Below are 16,769 nucleotides of genomic sequence, written 5' to 3' on the forward strand. Positions count from 1 at the left end.
CAGACCCCGGCGTAGAAAGTATTATCACCGGTCTTCCCTCCAGCCCTGCTCCTCAGGTGCTCAGCCAATGCCAGGAGGCTGAAGGTTAAGAAGCCAGAGGTCAGAACCCTGGCTTTGGGCCCCAGTGAGATGATTTGATTTCTGTGTATCCTAGGTCAGGTTCAAACTAATTTCCAGGGGCATTTTGAGAACTAGGTCCCAAAAAGTATCACCGACACATCTTGATTGTCTCTAGTTGCAACCCCAAGGCATTGTCAGTCTACTAATGTTGGCTTGGTTACTGATGCACCCTGTGGCCTCGGCTCTGGGTCACTGTTGCTCCATGTATAAAATGGGAGTTAAAATAGTTGTCTTATATGCTTTATGGTTATTATGGGGCACCAGTAAAATCACAAATGTTTGCACTCTGAATCATGGAAAACACGTAGAAGGAAGTCTACAGTAGACACTTGGGATTCATGATGAATCCCAAAGACACCAAGTGGTAACCTCAGACCATTCTTTGGCTGAGTAAAGTGATGGAGCTTTCCAGGTTAGAACATATGGACCCATTTGTTCATAGCTCAAAGAGAGCTCTTTAAGGAGATGAACAGAGTTTGCTGTGGAGTGCAGACGGAGACCTGCCCTGGAGGGGGTCTTGGGGAGGAAGAGATTTATGTTAAGTGCTTACGCCAGTGCCTGAGTATGGTCATTCATTTCACAAATTCCTAAGGAGCCCCTGCTCTGTGTCAGGCCCTGTCCCAGCTGGGGACATGATGGGAACAAACACATGATTCCCATGTAGAGGGATTACGGAAATCAGTGTCCCCTGGTCTTCGATGCCGACTTCCTTGATACCCATGGCTGGAAGAGAGGTTGAGGTGTCTTCCTGGTGGGCAGGCAGAGTAGCAGGAGGGGCCAGGATTCGTCATCAGGGGCCCTGGGCACAGGTCCCCCTCTGCTTGTGTGTGGCCGGTGGAAGGGCGCCCGCCCCCCTCCAAGTCTGAGGTCCCTCCTCCCCAGCCTCGTGGGGCCAGTCAGGTCCGGGATAGACTGCACTATTGCCTTTGCCTCCTGGGGCCTGAGCTCACGCCCTTTGTTTGGTTCCCCCGCTCCAGACCACTCGGCCCTGAGTGCCGCGAGGACCCTGTTCGTGGATGTGGAGGAGCGCGGGCCGGAGGCCATGGACGTGAAGGAGAGAAAGCCGTACCGTTCGCTGACCCGGCGCCGCGACGCCGAGCGCCGCTACACCAGCTCGTCGGCGGACAGCGAGGAGGGCAAGGTTCCGCAGAAGTCCTACAGCTCCAGCGAGACCCTGAAGGCCTACGACCAGGACGCGCGCCTGGCCTATGGCGGCCGCGTCAAGGACATGGTGCCGCAGGAGGCGGAGGAGTTCTGCCGCGCAGGTGAGGGCGGCCAGGGGCAGGGCTGGGGGCAGGTGAGCACCTGGGTGCGTGGGCACGTGAGCAGGCAGCCGGGCAGGACGCGCGTCAGCGCCGGGCCTCGGCTCTTTTGGCACCTGGATCTGGACGGAGCCTGCCTGTAACTCATTCTTCGTTTGTTCATCTTCACGCTCACCCGGTCCGTTGGCATAAAGAGGTGGTTGAGAGCTGGGCTGCCCGGGGTTGAGTTCAGAAGCCCCACGGCTCTCCTCCAGGCCTCAGTCCTCGTCTGGCAGATGGGCCTGAGTAGTCTCGCGCTGCTGAAGAGCGGCATGTTGTAAGTGGTAAGCATACTAACATCAAGCAGCCGTTGGTTTTACTTGTCATATATGTATCCATTCAACAAAAAAATCACCTTCTTGGCCTCAAACATTGTCCTAACCTTGGGAGGAAGACGGTCCTGAGATAGACCGAACATCCTGGCACCTGACTCCTCTCCTTCACTTCCTGGATATAGTAGTCACCACAGCCTGTCCATCCTACTCCGAAATACCTTTCAAATCCATCCCTCTTCTTCACCCACTCTGCCACTGTCCCAGTTCAGGCCATTGTCATCTCTCCGGGAGGGTTGACCACAGCCCCTTTCACCCAGTGCTGCCCCCTTTGGGCCATTCTGTGCACTGCAGCTAGAGTGAAGTTGGGAACGACTCCCCCATTGCCCTCAATCTGAGCTCCTTTACTTGGCATAAGGGCCTTTCCCCAAATCCGCTTCTCTCCCTGGACTGTTTCATCCCCTGCCTGTCCACACCCTACCACCAGCGCTCCAGCCCTGCAGACCTACTCATCATTCCCACGCATGCCATGGTATTCCTTCCCTACCCTGGTGCATCAGTGATTCCTGTTTTTCTGCCTAAAGAGCTGTGAGCCTTCTGTGATGCCCGATGGGCTACTACCGGTGGCTGATTCTGCCCCACCGGCTCCCTTTCCAGCCAGGGCTAGCCAGACAGTGTGCTGTGTAGTTTAGCTATATTTTGGCATTGTTATCTAATCCTTACAACAACGCCAAGCTGCCTCATGTGCCCCAGATCCCAGAGGTAAGAGGAACTGGCCGCACACACACACACCCTCATATAGCCTGACACCCACCTGGCCTCTCACAGGACTGAATCCACACGAGGGCTGACCTGTTAGTAAGGCTGCCTCTCAGGCTTGGAAGAGGAAGGGTCTTCAGCTCTTATCCAGCTTGTGGTTTAGAGCTCAGACTGGCAACTGACAGATCTGGATTTGAATTCTGGTTCTGCCATTTTTACTACCCTCAGCTTCCTCACCTGGGCAATGGGATACCAGTGATGCCTCCTAATAGTAGGGTGCTCCTGAGGATTAATGAGGATTGTAAATAAAGCACTTGACACAATGCCTGGCATGGGGCAGGTGCTTCATAAACGCTGCCTACCATGAATTGCCTTCTCTGGGTCTCAAGGAAGGGAAGGGACAAACTGGTATCAAAGCGTTCTTCCAGCTCTCTTCTGCCCATGCTTGATAGAGCTCAGCCAGCCCTGACTGGCCCCATTTAGCCTGCGTGTCACCCTAGCACGTGAGTCTGCAGAGAGGAGCCCCACCTTGTCTTTATCAGTAATAAGTCAAAAGCATTCCCATGTCATAGGCAGGCCTGGCCATGGTAGTCTACGAAGTACTTGCCTACCCATTACCTCCCTAGATCCTTAAAAATTCTGTGAGGGTAGCGGGTCATAGATCATCATCCCCATTTTAAAGAGAAGAACTTTGAGGCTCCAGTGATTGCACCAGCCCAACACTGCACAACTAGATGTTGAGTGAGGTGGTATGTCCACCCGTGCCCTGGGGTCCTAAGGAAAGAGGCCACAAGGACATGAAGCAAACAGATCATAAGGACTTCTCACATTTGGTGAAATAAATCTCCTAAACTCCCACCTCAGGGGGGCTGGGCTGGCTCACAGGGATCAGGGAACCCTTAGAATCATCCCTCACCTTGCATTTCTCAGTCCTGAGATGTCTCAGCTCACACATACTCACGCTGAGTCTGGCTGCCTAAAAGGGCATGCAGGGCACACAAGCCACACAGAAATGGATGCAGCCTGTGCTGTTTATTTCACATTCTTCTAGTGTGTGACTGGCTTCCCTTGAGAGGGCCAGCCCATCAGCGCCGGAATATGAGCTGGGGCTGGGGCGGGGAACGAGACGGGGGTGGAGGGTGGACATCAGAGAGAGGTAAATGGGGCAAGCAGGGAGGATAGTGTGCAGAGAGGGTGGGAAGCAGACTGAGGGGATTGGGATTTAGGCTCCAATTTGGAGTTTCTTCTGCTTAGAAGGAGAGCACAAAGGGAGGGCAGACTGGAGTATGGCACATAGCGTGATATTCAAAATATTTAACATCTGTCTGACCCATACCCTCACCAACCCCGAACATCTGCCTGGCCACTGAGCAGAGCTCAGAGGTCCCAGCTGTGCTGCCTCACAGGGAGGCCAGGGGTTGTTTCTAGGGAAGGGGCTGAAGTAGACAGAGCAGAGGTGGGGGGCACTGGCTGCGACGAGACTCGGGCATCAGTTGCCAGCCAGTATAGAACTATTTCATGATTGTAGCCTCAAATTAAGGCTGGAGCAGCATGAACCCCACCTGAGCATGAGTGGCTTGGGGCGCCCCCCCCCCCCCCCCCCCCGCCGCAGCTCTGATTTCAGCAGCGGCCCAGGTGGTCTCTTCTCCCCTCCTTCCCTCTCTGGCAGGTCCCCTCCTGGACCAGGGGAGGAGACCTGCCACTTGCCTTTGCAGGCTTTCCTATTCAGCCCTGGCCCTGGTTGCAGTAATCCTTCCAAGCTCGGATATCTCTTCTTCCTCTGTTCTCCAAGTTCACTCTCATCAGCAGACCTCTTTTCTGAGCTCCCGCCCTCTGCCTCTGTGTTCCCAGAGCACCTTCCATGGATCTCCCCACTTTAGACTTCAACCCTTAATTGTGGTTTTGGTTGTGTGTCCCCCACTGGCTATGAAGTCCAGCACCACGCCCTCCTCATTGCTGTGTGTTGGTGAAGGCCACAACCAGCTGGAATTGGTTTAAATGTGGGTGCTACCTGATTATAAGGCCATTTCCCGGATCGGTGGTTTAACTGGGATATGGCCCTTGGTGCCTTTGTCCACCCCCTCTTTCTCATCCCCAAAACACTCATGGGAATATTAGAAATATGGGAGAAGCTGTCCTTGAATAGACATTGAATGAACATTCAGGTGTAACATGGAGGCTGTGTTTCCTATGGAAGGAGAAAAAGTACTCAAATACAAATCCCCGAGTGAACTCCCCTCACCCATGTCTTCCCTGGCTTCAGTCCTGGACGTCGCCAGGCCTTCCAGAGCCCTCCAGACTTCTCAGCAGCCCAGCTCTGGCCTCAGTCCTGGACATCGCCAGGCCTTCCCGAGCCCTCCAGACCTCTCAGCAACCTAGCTCCGGCTCCCTGGATTTCTCCAAAGCCTGCAGATTCCCGCCACTGTCCCGAGCCCCGCGTGGCATGAGGATGTGGAAGGCAGAGCCCATGGCCTGTGTGAGGCCCACTTCTCTCTGCCAGTCCCCATCTTCCATGTCATGCTCCAGGCTTTCCTGACCTGGCCAGAAAGGACCTTCCAGTCCTGGGGCATCCATCTGCATCTCCTCAACTAGGCGTCTGCCCTGCTCAGGAGTGTTGCTTTCTGCCAAGTCCGCCTTGGACCAGACATCAATTTAACAGACATCTATTGAGCCCCATTTAGGAAGGAGTCTGACATGGTCCCTGCCTCTGTTGAGGTCAGCAGCAGCGGAAGGGTCAGGCCGTTGGTCCTACTGTGTGGGATGACCGGGGCCAAGGACTCTCAGAGGGAGCTTGGCTGCAAGGAGCAGTGACTGCCGCACGGGGTGTAGGTATGCGGGGGGGATTTCACAAAGGAGGTGCCGTATGAGTCGGGCCTTAAAGGATGTGGAGGAGTTGGGCTGGTGGAGGAGGGGCAAGGAGCCATTTAAGCAGAGAGGCCTGTACACGGAACACCACGCAAGCTCCAAACACAATAGTGAATCCCGGGCTGAGGGGTCAGGTTTCTGGTGGGGAGACCCTAACCACGCTCACCTGCCTTTCCTCCCAGGAGCCAACTTCAGCCTGCGGGAGCTGGGGCTGGGAGAGGTGACGCCCCCTCACGGGACCCTGTACCGGACAGACATAGGCCTCCCGCACTGCGGCTACTCCATGGGGGCCAGCTCCGACGCCGATGTGGAGGCCGACACCGTGCTGTCCCCTGAGCACCCCGTGCGGCTGTGGGGCCGCAGCACACGGTCGGGGCGCAGCTCCTGCCTGTCCAGCCGGGCCAACTCCAACCTCACGCTCACCGACACGGAGCATGAGAACACCGAGACTGGTGAGTGGCCCGCGCGGCCCGTGCCAGGTGCCTGGCTTTCGAGGCCAGGCTTTTCATTATAGTATTGATTTTCCGTTCCATCGCTGGGGCTCTGGTGACATTGGTGAAAAATTGCTTTGCTCTCAGTGGTCAGAAGTCAGAGCCTCTTGCACAGTCACCTGAAATACCCACCCACAGGTGACACACCAGAGATTGGGTCGCTGCTCTTTGTTTTCGGATTGGGGGGTGCCTAAAGCACGGAGTGATTCCTTGCAAGGTGCCTCTGTGTAGGGGAGCAGTGGTCATGGGTCCCCGGCAGCTTGTTGTCCATCGCGTCCGCCGTGTCTGGTGCTGCCTGAATCCTGCTCAGCCTCCAGCCTCGAGGGGCTCAGTAGTCCTGGGCAGTCGCCACAGGTGTGCCCTGCCCCAGGGTCTTATGCTGGTCAGAGAACGGCCTTAAACAAAAACTGTCATGTTGGGGTAACTTAAAACTTGAGGGTTTCCTCCCGCTTTCCCTTGATCTCAGCTGCAGATCTGGGCGCATGCAGGCTCCGGGCTCTCTCTCCCCCTCTCACCTCTGCAGCCCTTCTTCCAAGGCCCAAGTGATGTTGTGGGAGAAAAAGAAGAGGACGAGTTCACATGCCTCCTTTTCAAGGTGGAAGAAAGGGAACCTGGTTTCAGAACTTTCCTCCTTCCTTTTGGGACCTTGTTGGCAGATGTCTGAGGGGCTCTGGGTTAGATGCAGCCCTGCAGGGCGCTGCTCAGGCAATCTCCCTGCCCGTTGTGCCCTGCCACTCTCCGGGCAGCTTTGTGGACCCAGGTGAGAACTGAGGAGGCACCCACTGGGTCTGGCAGCGAAGTCTTAGGGAGGGTGGCAGAGACCGGGGACAGCCCCTCTGCCCAGGGGAGGAGAGGGCTTTTGTTTCTCAGAAGTTTAATGAGGGGGTCTGCTGGTGCTTCCATACCAGAGTGAGAAGGGCAATGTGAGTGAAAACTTGGCCAAGCCAGGCACCAGTGCCCCCTACTGTTTCCAGCTCCAAATGCAGGATCCTAGTGATTGCTGGCCAGGGTTCCCCAGAGTCAGGGTGGGGACCGCATCAGAGGTGAAGGCTTAGGCAGTTTTAGTCTTCGAAAAGGATGCTCTAGCTAGGTTATGCACCACACGATCCCAGATGTGGAGTCAGGCAGGAGACCAGGTAAGGTCAGAGTCAGGTGGAAAATTTATTTCCTCAAAGTGTCAGATGCAGCAGAGTTCCAAATATCCATTCCACCACCCCTCCCGGAGAGCTCGGAGGTTTTCCTAGGGAGCCTGTGCACCTGTCTGGGGGGTAGGGGAGAAGCAGTGCCATATGCTGGCTTGGCATCGTCTCCCTCCCTTGACCCCCAACCAACCCTGTGAGAGGGCCAGTGACCTCAGCACCCGAAGGAGATCCCCCTCTCTGCAGTGACAAGACATCCACACTCCTTCGTCCACCTTCTCACCAAGGCCCAAGCCAAGCCAGCAGCCCCTTCTCCCTCCACCCCCACCATGTGCTGAACCAGAGCAGGGATTTGATGTGTAAGGCCTGTACAGAGAGAATGGTCCTGATTGAGAGGCAGGAAGCCTCAGTTCCATCACTGACCTGGGATGCGCCGCTGGATAAGTTGGATCCTTTCTCTGGACCTCCGTTTCTTCATCTATAAAATCAGCTGTTTAAACCAAATCTGCATTTCCTATATCTGAGAATGTTAATAGTTCTTAGGTTGGGGTGGGGATGACAGCAGGAAAGTGCTCTGTGGTCAAATAATGTAGGAAGCACTATGTTGAATGAATTTAAACCAATTTCTTTACTGAAGGACTTCTCAGAGCCTTTATTAAAATGTGCGTGCTAATAGGTAAATCACCAAGGAGAGCTAGCTGCAGCATTCCCCCAGTTGATCTGAGCATGGAACCCTTTATTCTCAGAGTGTCTGATGGGTTCAGTGTTCTGATGAACATCGTTGGGGAATAATTGAGCTGGATGACCTGCAGGCCCTTCTGGATCTGGGGTTCTGTGACTCAAAGTGCTTGCATTCAGACGAAGGTGCGCGAGAAGAAAAGGACAGTAGCAACATTGAGTAGCTGCTGATGAGCAGCAGAGTACAGACACAGTACCAGTGCTTTGGTTCTAGCATCTCATCTCCCCCCGCCCCAACACCCCTCTGAAGCAGGTTTTATTATCCCTTTTGCACAGAAGAAGGAAACTGTACACTGAGGGGTTAAGATACCTGCTGAAGTCACACAGCAAGACAGGATTTGAACTCGGGCCTGTGTGGCTCTAAAAATCTTTATCCTTGTAGCCCTGGTGACAGTGAATTTCCTCTGCAGCGAAAGACTTGGGCTGTTTGCTCTTTTGAAGCCTTCTTGCCATGGTGACAAATGATCATTTTTCCATAAAGTCATGACAGAGTGAGGTGCACACCGCCCACATTATTGTATATTCCCTGAGAGCTGAATTACAGCTGAATTAAGCCTCTGTTGAGTGATACTGACATAGTCGAGGAGCCTGAAGAGCTTCCGCCTTTGATGAGGGGGACGGGAAATGGCCGCCTGCTTCCCCTGGCCCGGCCACCTTTTCCTTCCGATCGTCCCTTTCAACGCTGACTGCAGCACTTAAGCCTCGCTGTACTCAGGGAAGACAGGCAGGTGAAGGAGGTGGGCAGGTGAACCTAACGAAGGCCCCCTGGCCTCCATAAGCCTTCCAGGCCGGGACTCTCCAAGCCCAGACACCCGCAGGTGCCCGCGCGCCTGTCCACTTGCCGCTAGCTAGGAAGCTACACTCATAGGGTCTAAACAATGACGGTGAATCGTACTGACAGCGCATGAGCCATAGGAATGGCTCCCTTTTATCTGCTGATGAGGTCGACAGCGCTCTTGTTCACACCATGGTCTCCCCGGCTTACAGCTGAGGGGCCCAGGAGGTGAAGATGGCAAGAGCTGGAGCCAGGCCCTACACAGGAGTCTGGTTCTGTCCTGGCTGCTGCCCCTTGCATCTCCCTCTCCCTCCCCTGCCCTCCTCTCTTTGTCTTGCATTCATCCCCGGCCCAAGTTCTCCTTCCCTGATGAGAACTCAGGTCTTAGCACCAGAACGGGGCTCTGTCGCACTGGGTGCATTAGCCAACCCCTCACCTTGTGGCTGCTTTTTGGGAGTACGGGGGAGCCATCCTGAGGGCCCACCATGTGTCAAGCCACTGCTCACGTGTAATTGCCTTTAATCCTCATGAAGATGCCATGGCATTCCCATTTCCCAGAGGGGAAAACTGAGTCTCCAAAAAGGTCAACTGACCTAGCAGAGACTGTGTAGCTGGTTAAGTCAGCAGGTCAGCAAAGCTTGGGTTGGAAGTCAGATCTCTCCAATCCTATAGTCCAAGCCCTTTGCCCAGCTCCATTTGAATCAGTAAGTATTGGACTCTCAATTGAGGCCATCAAAAATGTGTGACCAAGTTCTCAAAGATCCTGACCAAAGGTGAAATGCAAAAACCCCCAGCAACTTCCAGCCACGGGAAGGGACATCCACTCTGCCTCCCCACCCGGCCTTGCATTAGTCAATAGCAATTGTCAACAGTGTTGATAGTGGTGGAGGCTTTTGCTGAGGTCACAGTGATGCAGCACACAGCTGCATCAATAATAACTTTTATGGGGTCCATTGAAGCCAATTTCTGCCCCGAAGGTTAATGTCAGCAGCTTTTATGTCACTGCTTAATATCCAAAATAAATACAGGATTGACTGGGTAACAGAAACACAAATCTTCCACCCCAGGGCTGTCAGGCAGAGCCAGCCGTCGGGCCTCTCCTGCTGAGGTGGGGCCAGCAGGCTAGGGGACAGGCCAGGCATACAGTCGGTGCTCAATAAGTGTTTTTTAGAAAGCAAAGGTTATGATCTGAGCTCCATTCCCAACCACTGGGTCCGGTTGACATGATGTCTCTGTTGCAGATTCCTATTGTAATTTGTTCTCCATCTATCCCAAGCTCCCTCGGTGTGCTGGGCATCATTCTAGAATCAGGAGTCTAGATGAATAGCAGGGGGGTGGAGACATGACAGACATCCTTGTGTCTCTATCTACAGGGGAGGGGTAGCAGGCACCACTGTGGGGTCGAAAGAGCCGCAGCTCTGGAGTCTAATGAGGAGACCTGGCCTCATATCCTCGCGGTGCCACGTCCAGCTCTGAAACCTTGGGCGAGTCCCCCGTCCTCCCCGAGCCATGGTTCCCTCACTTCTGAAACAACATAGCCGCGTTTACTAGGGACAGAGAGGAGGGGGATGGGGGAGTTAGGGATGCTGCAGAAATTCTGAAGATGAATAGTCTGATGGCCATACAGCAGTGTGAATGTACTTAATGCCGCTGAGTTGTACGCTTAGCACTGATTTAAAGGGTTGTATATGTTTTACCACAATACAAAAAAAAACAACAACACACACACACACAGAGAAAGCATATCACCTTCTTTCCTTGACATGTTGCTATGAGCCTATGCTACAACGTTTGTGAAGCATGTGGTCTGTGTTGGTCCTTAACTAATACGAGCTATTAATATTAATTTCTCAAGGAGCTGTGGAATGACAGTAAAAGTAGCCATTGGTTTTACCCTGAGGGTTCAAAGGCTTATTCCTTCTTTCCACTCACGTTATGCACCTGGGCTTGAAGGCCGCGGAGGATTTCGCTGAGCATCAGGGTTCCAAGAGAGGCATTCCCAGCAGAGGAAATTGCACAAGCCAAGGCTTAGAGGCGTGGAGAGGCATGGTAGGCCTGGCAAATAGTGAGAATCTACTCTGCGCTTTAATCCCAGAGGCAAATCGAGAAATGCATCTAGAAAAGAAATGATGAGAGAGAATCACGGTTACCCCCAAATTATCACGCAGCCTAGGTGTCAAAAGGGAAATTATTGGTTAACCTAATTAGGCAGCCAAATTGCTTATTCAGAGTCAGAAGATTAGGTGAGCATCTCCAAAGCACAGTGAGAAAGAAGCTCATTACCAATTTAACTCAATTTATCCTCTACCCTCCCTGGCCCCATGCTCATGAGACGTGGTTTAAAAAATCTATAAGAATATCTATCATTAATTCTGTATGTGGCCCGAGTACTACAGCTACCCAGCCATTGTGTGCACAAGGCTCCATCTTGTAGGATAGGAAGCCGGGCCCCCTTGGCCTGAGTAGGGATTGGACGTCCACATTTGACAACCCTTCTGTCTCGTGAGCTGGCCCACACTCCCTCCTGGGAATGCAGAGGAATTAGGGATTCGACTCTCTGACTGGGCAGTAAAATGAGGGCTTTAAGGCCCCAAGTTCCAAAAAGGATTAGGAAGGACCTATTAGAGAATCTGGGAATCTGAGAATCAGGGAGCTAGAAGCACCTTAGAGACATCAAGCCTATTGACTCTTAACCTTTCCTCAATTTCCAGCCAAGGAAACAGATTCAGAGAGTTCAGGTGACTCGCTGAAGGTTGCACAGCTAGTGAATGGTAGAGCCAGGGTTTGAGTCCAGATCTGCCTCTCCCCAGTGCCCATTATCTTCCTTGACCACTGCACTCCACAGTTTGTTCTGTTTTATAGAAACGTGTTTTTATTAGTACAACATGTACTCTGTGTGTGTGTGTGTGTGTGTGTGTGTATACACATAATATCTGGGAGGTGATTCTAGCTGTTTCTAGAACATAAAGTTCTTTGTCAGTATTGGAAGCTTACAGGAAAGACACTGAATCCATAACCTGTTAGAGCTGATTTAGAGCTAGAGATCGTACCAGGCCATTCTCAGATTGTGACATGCTGGGAGAAAAGACATTTTAAGTAGGGATCATAGAGGGTTAAGAGAAAAATTCCAACCAGAAGGCATCTGAGAAGGTTTAATGGAAGAAGTGCTGGCCCCTGGGTTTTGAGGGATGGAAAAGACTAACAGATAAAAAGGAAGAAGAAAGGGTGTTCTGTGTAGACAAGGCATGAAGGTGGACAAATAGAAAGTGTGTCCCATGAGGCTGGCAGATAGGGGTGCAACTGAAAATACAGGGACAGCGTGTTCGGAGGGAAGGCCGGAGAGTTAGCAGGATCGCCTGTCATTTACCAGCTATTTATTGAGCACCTACTAAATGCCAGGCACTGTTTTAGATATTGGGGTTCCAGCATGATCAAAACAGACAAAACTATACACTCCTCAGTGAGGAGACTGATGATCAACAAGTATGAAAACTACATGATGCAGGATGTTTCCAGATGATTAAGTGTTACGAAAAAGGGAACAGGGAATTCCAGGGTGAGAGCAAGGCTGCGGTTCTAAATATGGTGGCCAAACAAAGCTTCACTGAGAAGGTGACATTTGAGGCATAGGAGCGAGTGGTGAGGATGTCTGGAAAAAACATGGTCCTGGCAGATGGAAGAACAGGTTCAAGAGCCTTGAGGCAGAAGTGTGTCTGTCTTGTTTGAAAAGTAACAATAAGATCAGTATGGTTGGAGTAGGGGTAGGTCAAAGAGGTGATGTGGGGCAGGCCATTACACGGGCAGCCACGGGAGGGTCCTGAGCTGAGGAGTGACAGGCTCTGACTATTGCTAGCACAGGAGCATTCTGGAAGCTGTGTTGAGAGTAGACCCTGGTGGGCTATGTCCAAGTAGGAGGCTATTGCTATAACCCAGGAGAAAGAAGATGGAAGTTCAGACAAAGAGGAAGCTTGAAGGCAGTGAAGAGGGGATCTGGCCTGGAGAAGGGAGCAAGCCACCTCTTCCCTGGTCTACCCTTGGAGCAGTGAGGAAGACTTCCATACTCAGGTTCTGTGACCAAGATGGGCTCCTTCCTCTCCGGGGAGGGGCACATTGGATCCTTCTTCGAGCCTCACAACTCCTTCAGCCCAGTTGCAGGGTCCTTGAGCACTGGCCCGTCCCATGCCACATCCCATGCTCTCTCAGGCCTTGGTCATGAACCACACCCCTTGCTCATTCCTCATACCACACTCCCGACCTGCTGGTGACCATCCCAGTTTCTAACCTTGCTGCCTGACTCCCACTCCCAGCCTTGCCTTACCTCCCACAGGAGGCTCTTGACACCGTCTTTTTTTGTTATGATCTTGGCTTTCCTTCAGCCATAATTCCAGCCCTTCCTTCTGCTCAGACTGCCTTGGTGAAGTCTGACGCGGGACCTCTTCTCGCTAGCATTACATCTGCTAGAATTGCCTGTGATCTAGAAGCCGGTATCTGACAGCCACTAACACTGTTGTTTTCGGGAGTTCCTTGTAAGAGGACTTTAAGTCAAGTCCTGGCCCAGTTAAAATGTGCCCCAGTCCACTCCCCCTGTCTGTGCTCTGTTGCTCTCCCTGGTGGGCAGAACGTGCTAATACAGGAGCACCTGGCCTCTGACTTGGGAAGAGGAAAAGAGAGACAGGAAGATTCCAAAGCTATGCTAAATTAAGATAGATTGCATTCTCGAAATTAGGTTAGGACCTGCTGTGCGCAGAGAGGTTCAGCAAACCACGGTTTTGTTTTCAATTTGAACCAACACGATTTTCAGTTCAATGGAAGCAATGATGTGCACAATGACAAACGTCCTACCAGAAGATGTTTCCCAGGCATCTTTTTCCCCATCAGTAAATTCAGCTTTGCCCAGGGAGAATGGCTTAAGGAGTAATTGGTGGTGGGAAAAGAGCTCTCTGCCCACAGAAGCCTACTTCCAGTACCAGGGTGTGTGGAGTCCGGGGACAAATCTGGTGTCAATTTTAGGCTCTGTCCCCAGTCCTGGTATGACCTTGAACCAGTCATTTCTCCCCTCTGGGCATTGGTTTCCCCATCAGCCAGATGGGGTTTTTGGAATCTCAGGCAGCAAGATAACTTGGAAGGAGAACGGGCTTTGGAGTTGAACTCGGAATCCCAGCTTAACCACTCAGCAGTTGGATGGTTTTGAGCAACCTACTCAATCTCACTGAGCCTTGGTTTCTCCATCTGCAACATGGGAATGAATAAGTGCCGAGCTCCCAAAGTTGTAACAAGCCTGCCTGGTGACTATGCATATGAAAGAATCAGCACAGTGCGTTCCACATTGTGGATCATGACTGATCCTTAAATAAAGGTTGGGGCTCTGCACCATCATTTAAAATAATAACAACAAAGGTAACAGAGAGGCAGAGGATAGAGTTCATGACACATAGTAAGTTGTTTTGTGAATTTTTAATTTAATTCTCCTTTACACACAGCTTTGGTACGAGGTCATCCCATACAATGTTTTTCTTATTCAGGAGTTGAGTTAGAAAAAAATAAGTTTAAAAGATGGTACCAGGCACATAGCAGGACCTTGTGTGTGTCACTTCCTCTCCTTCAAGAACCCCTCAGCTGAAGATCCCATGATTCATGATGTCAGAGTCTTGTCTAAAAACTGTTGACTTTGTATTTTGGGGGCTCCTTTACCGAGAATGAGTATAGATTTGGCAGAGCCTCGTGATTCAGTTGGGCTCTGGGATCAGATCGACTTGCCCAACGTCACATACCTTGTATAATGATAGAGCTGGCATCCCTGGTCTGTAGGTCCCAGCCATCTTCCCTGTGAAAACGGCCAGTGGGGTGGCTAATATGGTTGTGACCCGCCCCCCCCCCCAGATGGGAAGAGTGGCTCAGGAAGTTCCAGGGGGCTGAAAGAGTTATCCCTGGGTTCACAGAACCCGCTGAATCTCCACTCGGTACAGGGGCAACCGAAGAGGAACCCCAGGAAGATGTACGTGAGCACCACAGGCAACTAGCATGTCAAGTGAAATTTGGCTTCCCCCAACTCCTGGATCCTGATTACAAATTCATTTACACACCAGTCAAGCTAGGTAGATTGACCACAGTATAGAAATGGCGTTCTTTCCTTTGACTTCAGGCTGGAGAGAAGCGTGTGGAACAAAGCAGGGGAAGGGCTGCTGGAGTTCACGTGGGTCTGATACATGAAGCAGAGAGCTTAACAGCGGTCACTCACAGGATGCGAAACTGGTTTCTGTGCAAACCCCACCATGCACCTCTTTAGGGAAGAGGTCTCAGAGAAGGCCAGACCCTCCCCCAAAGTGGCAGGCCCAACTTCTGATGGTGGGAGAGCAGCAACGGTGAAAAAAAAGGAGCATTAAAGTAGCAGCCAGAAGCCTCAGGTCTGACACCCAGCTGTGTGGACTGTTAAGAAACAGCAAAAGGTTTGTTATGGCCAAGCTTGTGGGGATCTAGAAGAGACGAGGCCAGAGAGAAAAGCTGGCCTCCATCGTGGTGGAAGACAGTCCAAAACTACTAGCTCAAGGGCTCAGCCTTTCTCCTGAAGGTCAGAAGGAACCACAGAAAGCGTTTAAACAGGGAGAGGTCAAAGGGGGCAAATTGCCTCTGACACTGTGAATGGAATGGTGTCCCTCCCAAAATTCGTATGTTGAAGCTCCACGCCCGACTATGAAGGGATTTGGAAGTGGGGCTTTGGGGAGGTAATGAGGTTTAGATGAGGTCCTGAGGGTGAGACCCTGGTGATGGGCCTCATGCCTTCGTAGGGAGAGGGAGGCACTGTTCTCCCCATGCATGCACACTGAGGAAGATCCACGTGAGCACGAGCGGGAAGGCAGCCCTCGGCAAGCCAGGAGTAGAGCCCTCACCACTGCCTCACCATGCCAGCACCCTCCGGAACTGTCAGAAACACTGCTCTTGTTTAAGCCACCCAGTCTGTGGTATTTTGTTATGGCAGCCCAAGCTGACGAAGACAGCCTCCAAAAAGCTTCAGGAACTTGCCAGCCGGGAAGTCACAAAGCTGATACCTAACACGAGGCTGTCGAAATCCAGAGCTCTTAACCCTGCCCATTGCCTCATGGAGACAGGACTGCAAAACTATCTGGGTGAATGACTGTCAACGATTTTGTGGGTTAAAAAGGTGCCAATATGCAAGACCATCCCCTCCAAAAAAAACCAAACAGAAACAAAAACCTTAATGATTCACACGTGGGAACACAGGCTCTAGAGCCAGACCGCCTGGGTTTGGGCACCAGCCCTTCGACTTCCTAGCTGTATCACCCTGTGTTACACAAGCAAGCTTCCGAAGCTCTCCATGCCTCAGTGTCCTCACCTGCACAATGGGACTCATTCTCCTGTCTGCCTCATAGAGTGGTTATGAGAATTAAAGGAGCTCAGAGAGCTAAAGCATGTGGAATGGTGCCTGGTGCTCAGAAAGGGCTGCATGAGCTTACACTGTTGCTGTTCTTAATTGTGCAGCACTCCAGGATTTACAGAGTGTTTTTGCATTTTGTTGAACATTTGCAACAACCTTGGGGGTAGATAACTGTCTTGTCATTGTTTTGGAAGTGTTCTGAGATCACAGGGCTGGGAAGTGGTGGGATGGAATCCAGTCCCAGGCCCCTCTGACCCCACACCCATGTACCGCCATCCCTAACGGGGACTGGCAGCTGGTCAGCCCAGCTTTCTGCCAACCGTGGCGCCCCAGCTACTGGGGCCTGATTTTCCTCAGGCCACTTGTTCCCAGGCTGTGCTACGAGAAGGATCTCAGGCCAGGCTCTCTGTTCAGGAAGCAACTTCCCTTCAAATAAGGAGGCGAATCCTTTCTGTTCCAAACACTGAAGAGGACTTTTCTCTCCACTACCACTCAGCAGCCTGGCTCCTAAATGAGTTTTCTGTGCTCGGCTTTGTAGGATCTTAGCTACAAAACGAATTGCTTTTCTGAATGTGCCTCCAAAAAGGAAATAATCATATGGAACAAACCAGGTTTGAAGTGTGGTATAAACAAAGGGAGATTGTTTGCCATTCTAGCTGCTTGTAAGGATGCAAGAGGGAGGAGAGAGCGGCCATCCTGGGTGTGAAGTGGGCTGTGAAAACGCAGAGGAAGCTCTTCGATAGGAACCAAATGGGCTAAGTCAGAAGGTAGACCACACATTAGAAGTGAGGCGCCCCGGGCATCTCTCTGCTCCTGCAGCCTCAATTGGTGGCAAAAAAAGAGAAACTGCTCAAGTCCAGAGGATTTACCCTTCTTTCTACGTGCATCCACAACTTTCGATCATTTATTACCTCAG

General features: G+C 51.9%; 1 protein-coding gene across 2 annotated transcripts in view; it reads left to right on the top strand.

Annotated features, from left to right (window-relative positions):
• The window catches only part of TENM4 (teneurin transmembrane protein 4), a 711,368-nt gene that overhangs the window by 336,859 nt on the left and 357,740 nt on the right, over positions 1-16,769 (top strand). For both annotated transcript variants that reach the window (XM_027580077.2, XM_035722936.1), the window contains 2 exons: positions 1,098-1,385; positions 5,500-5,769. In XM_027580077.2, coding sequence (XP_027435878.2) covers positions 1,098-1,385; positions 5,500-5,769 — 558 coding nt within the window. The remainder of the gene's footprint in view (positions 1-1,097; positions 1,386-5,499; positions 5,770-16,769) is intronic.

Source organism: Zalophus californianus, chromosome 11 (genome assembly GCF_009762305.2).
Source record: "Zalophus californianus isolate mZalCal1 chromosome 11, mZalCal1.pri.v2, whole genome shotgun sequence".
Taxonomy (NCBI): domain Eukaryota; kingdom Metazoa; phylum Chordata; class Mammalia; order Carnivora; family Otariidae; genus Zalophus; species Zalophus californianus.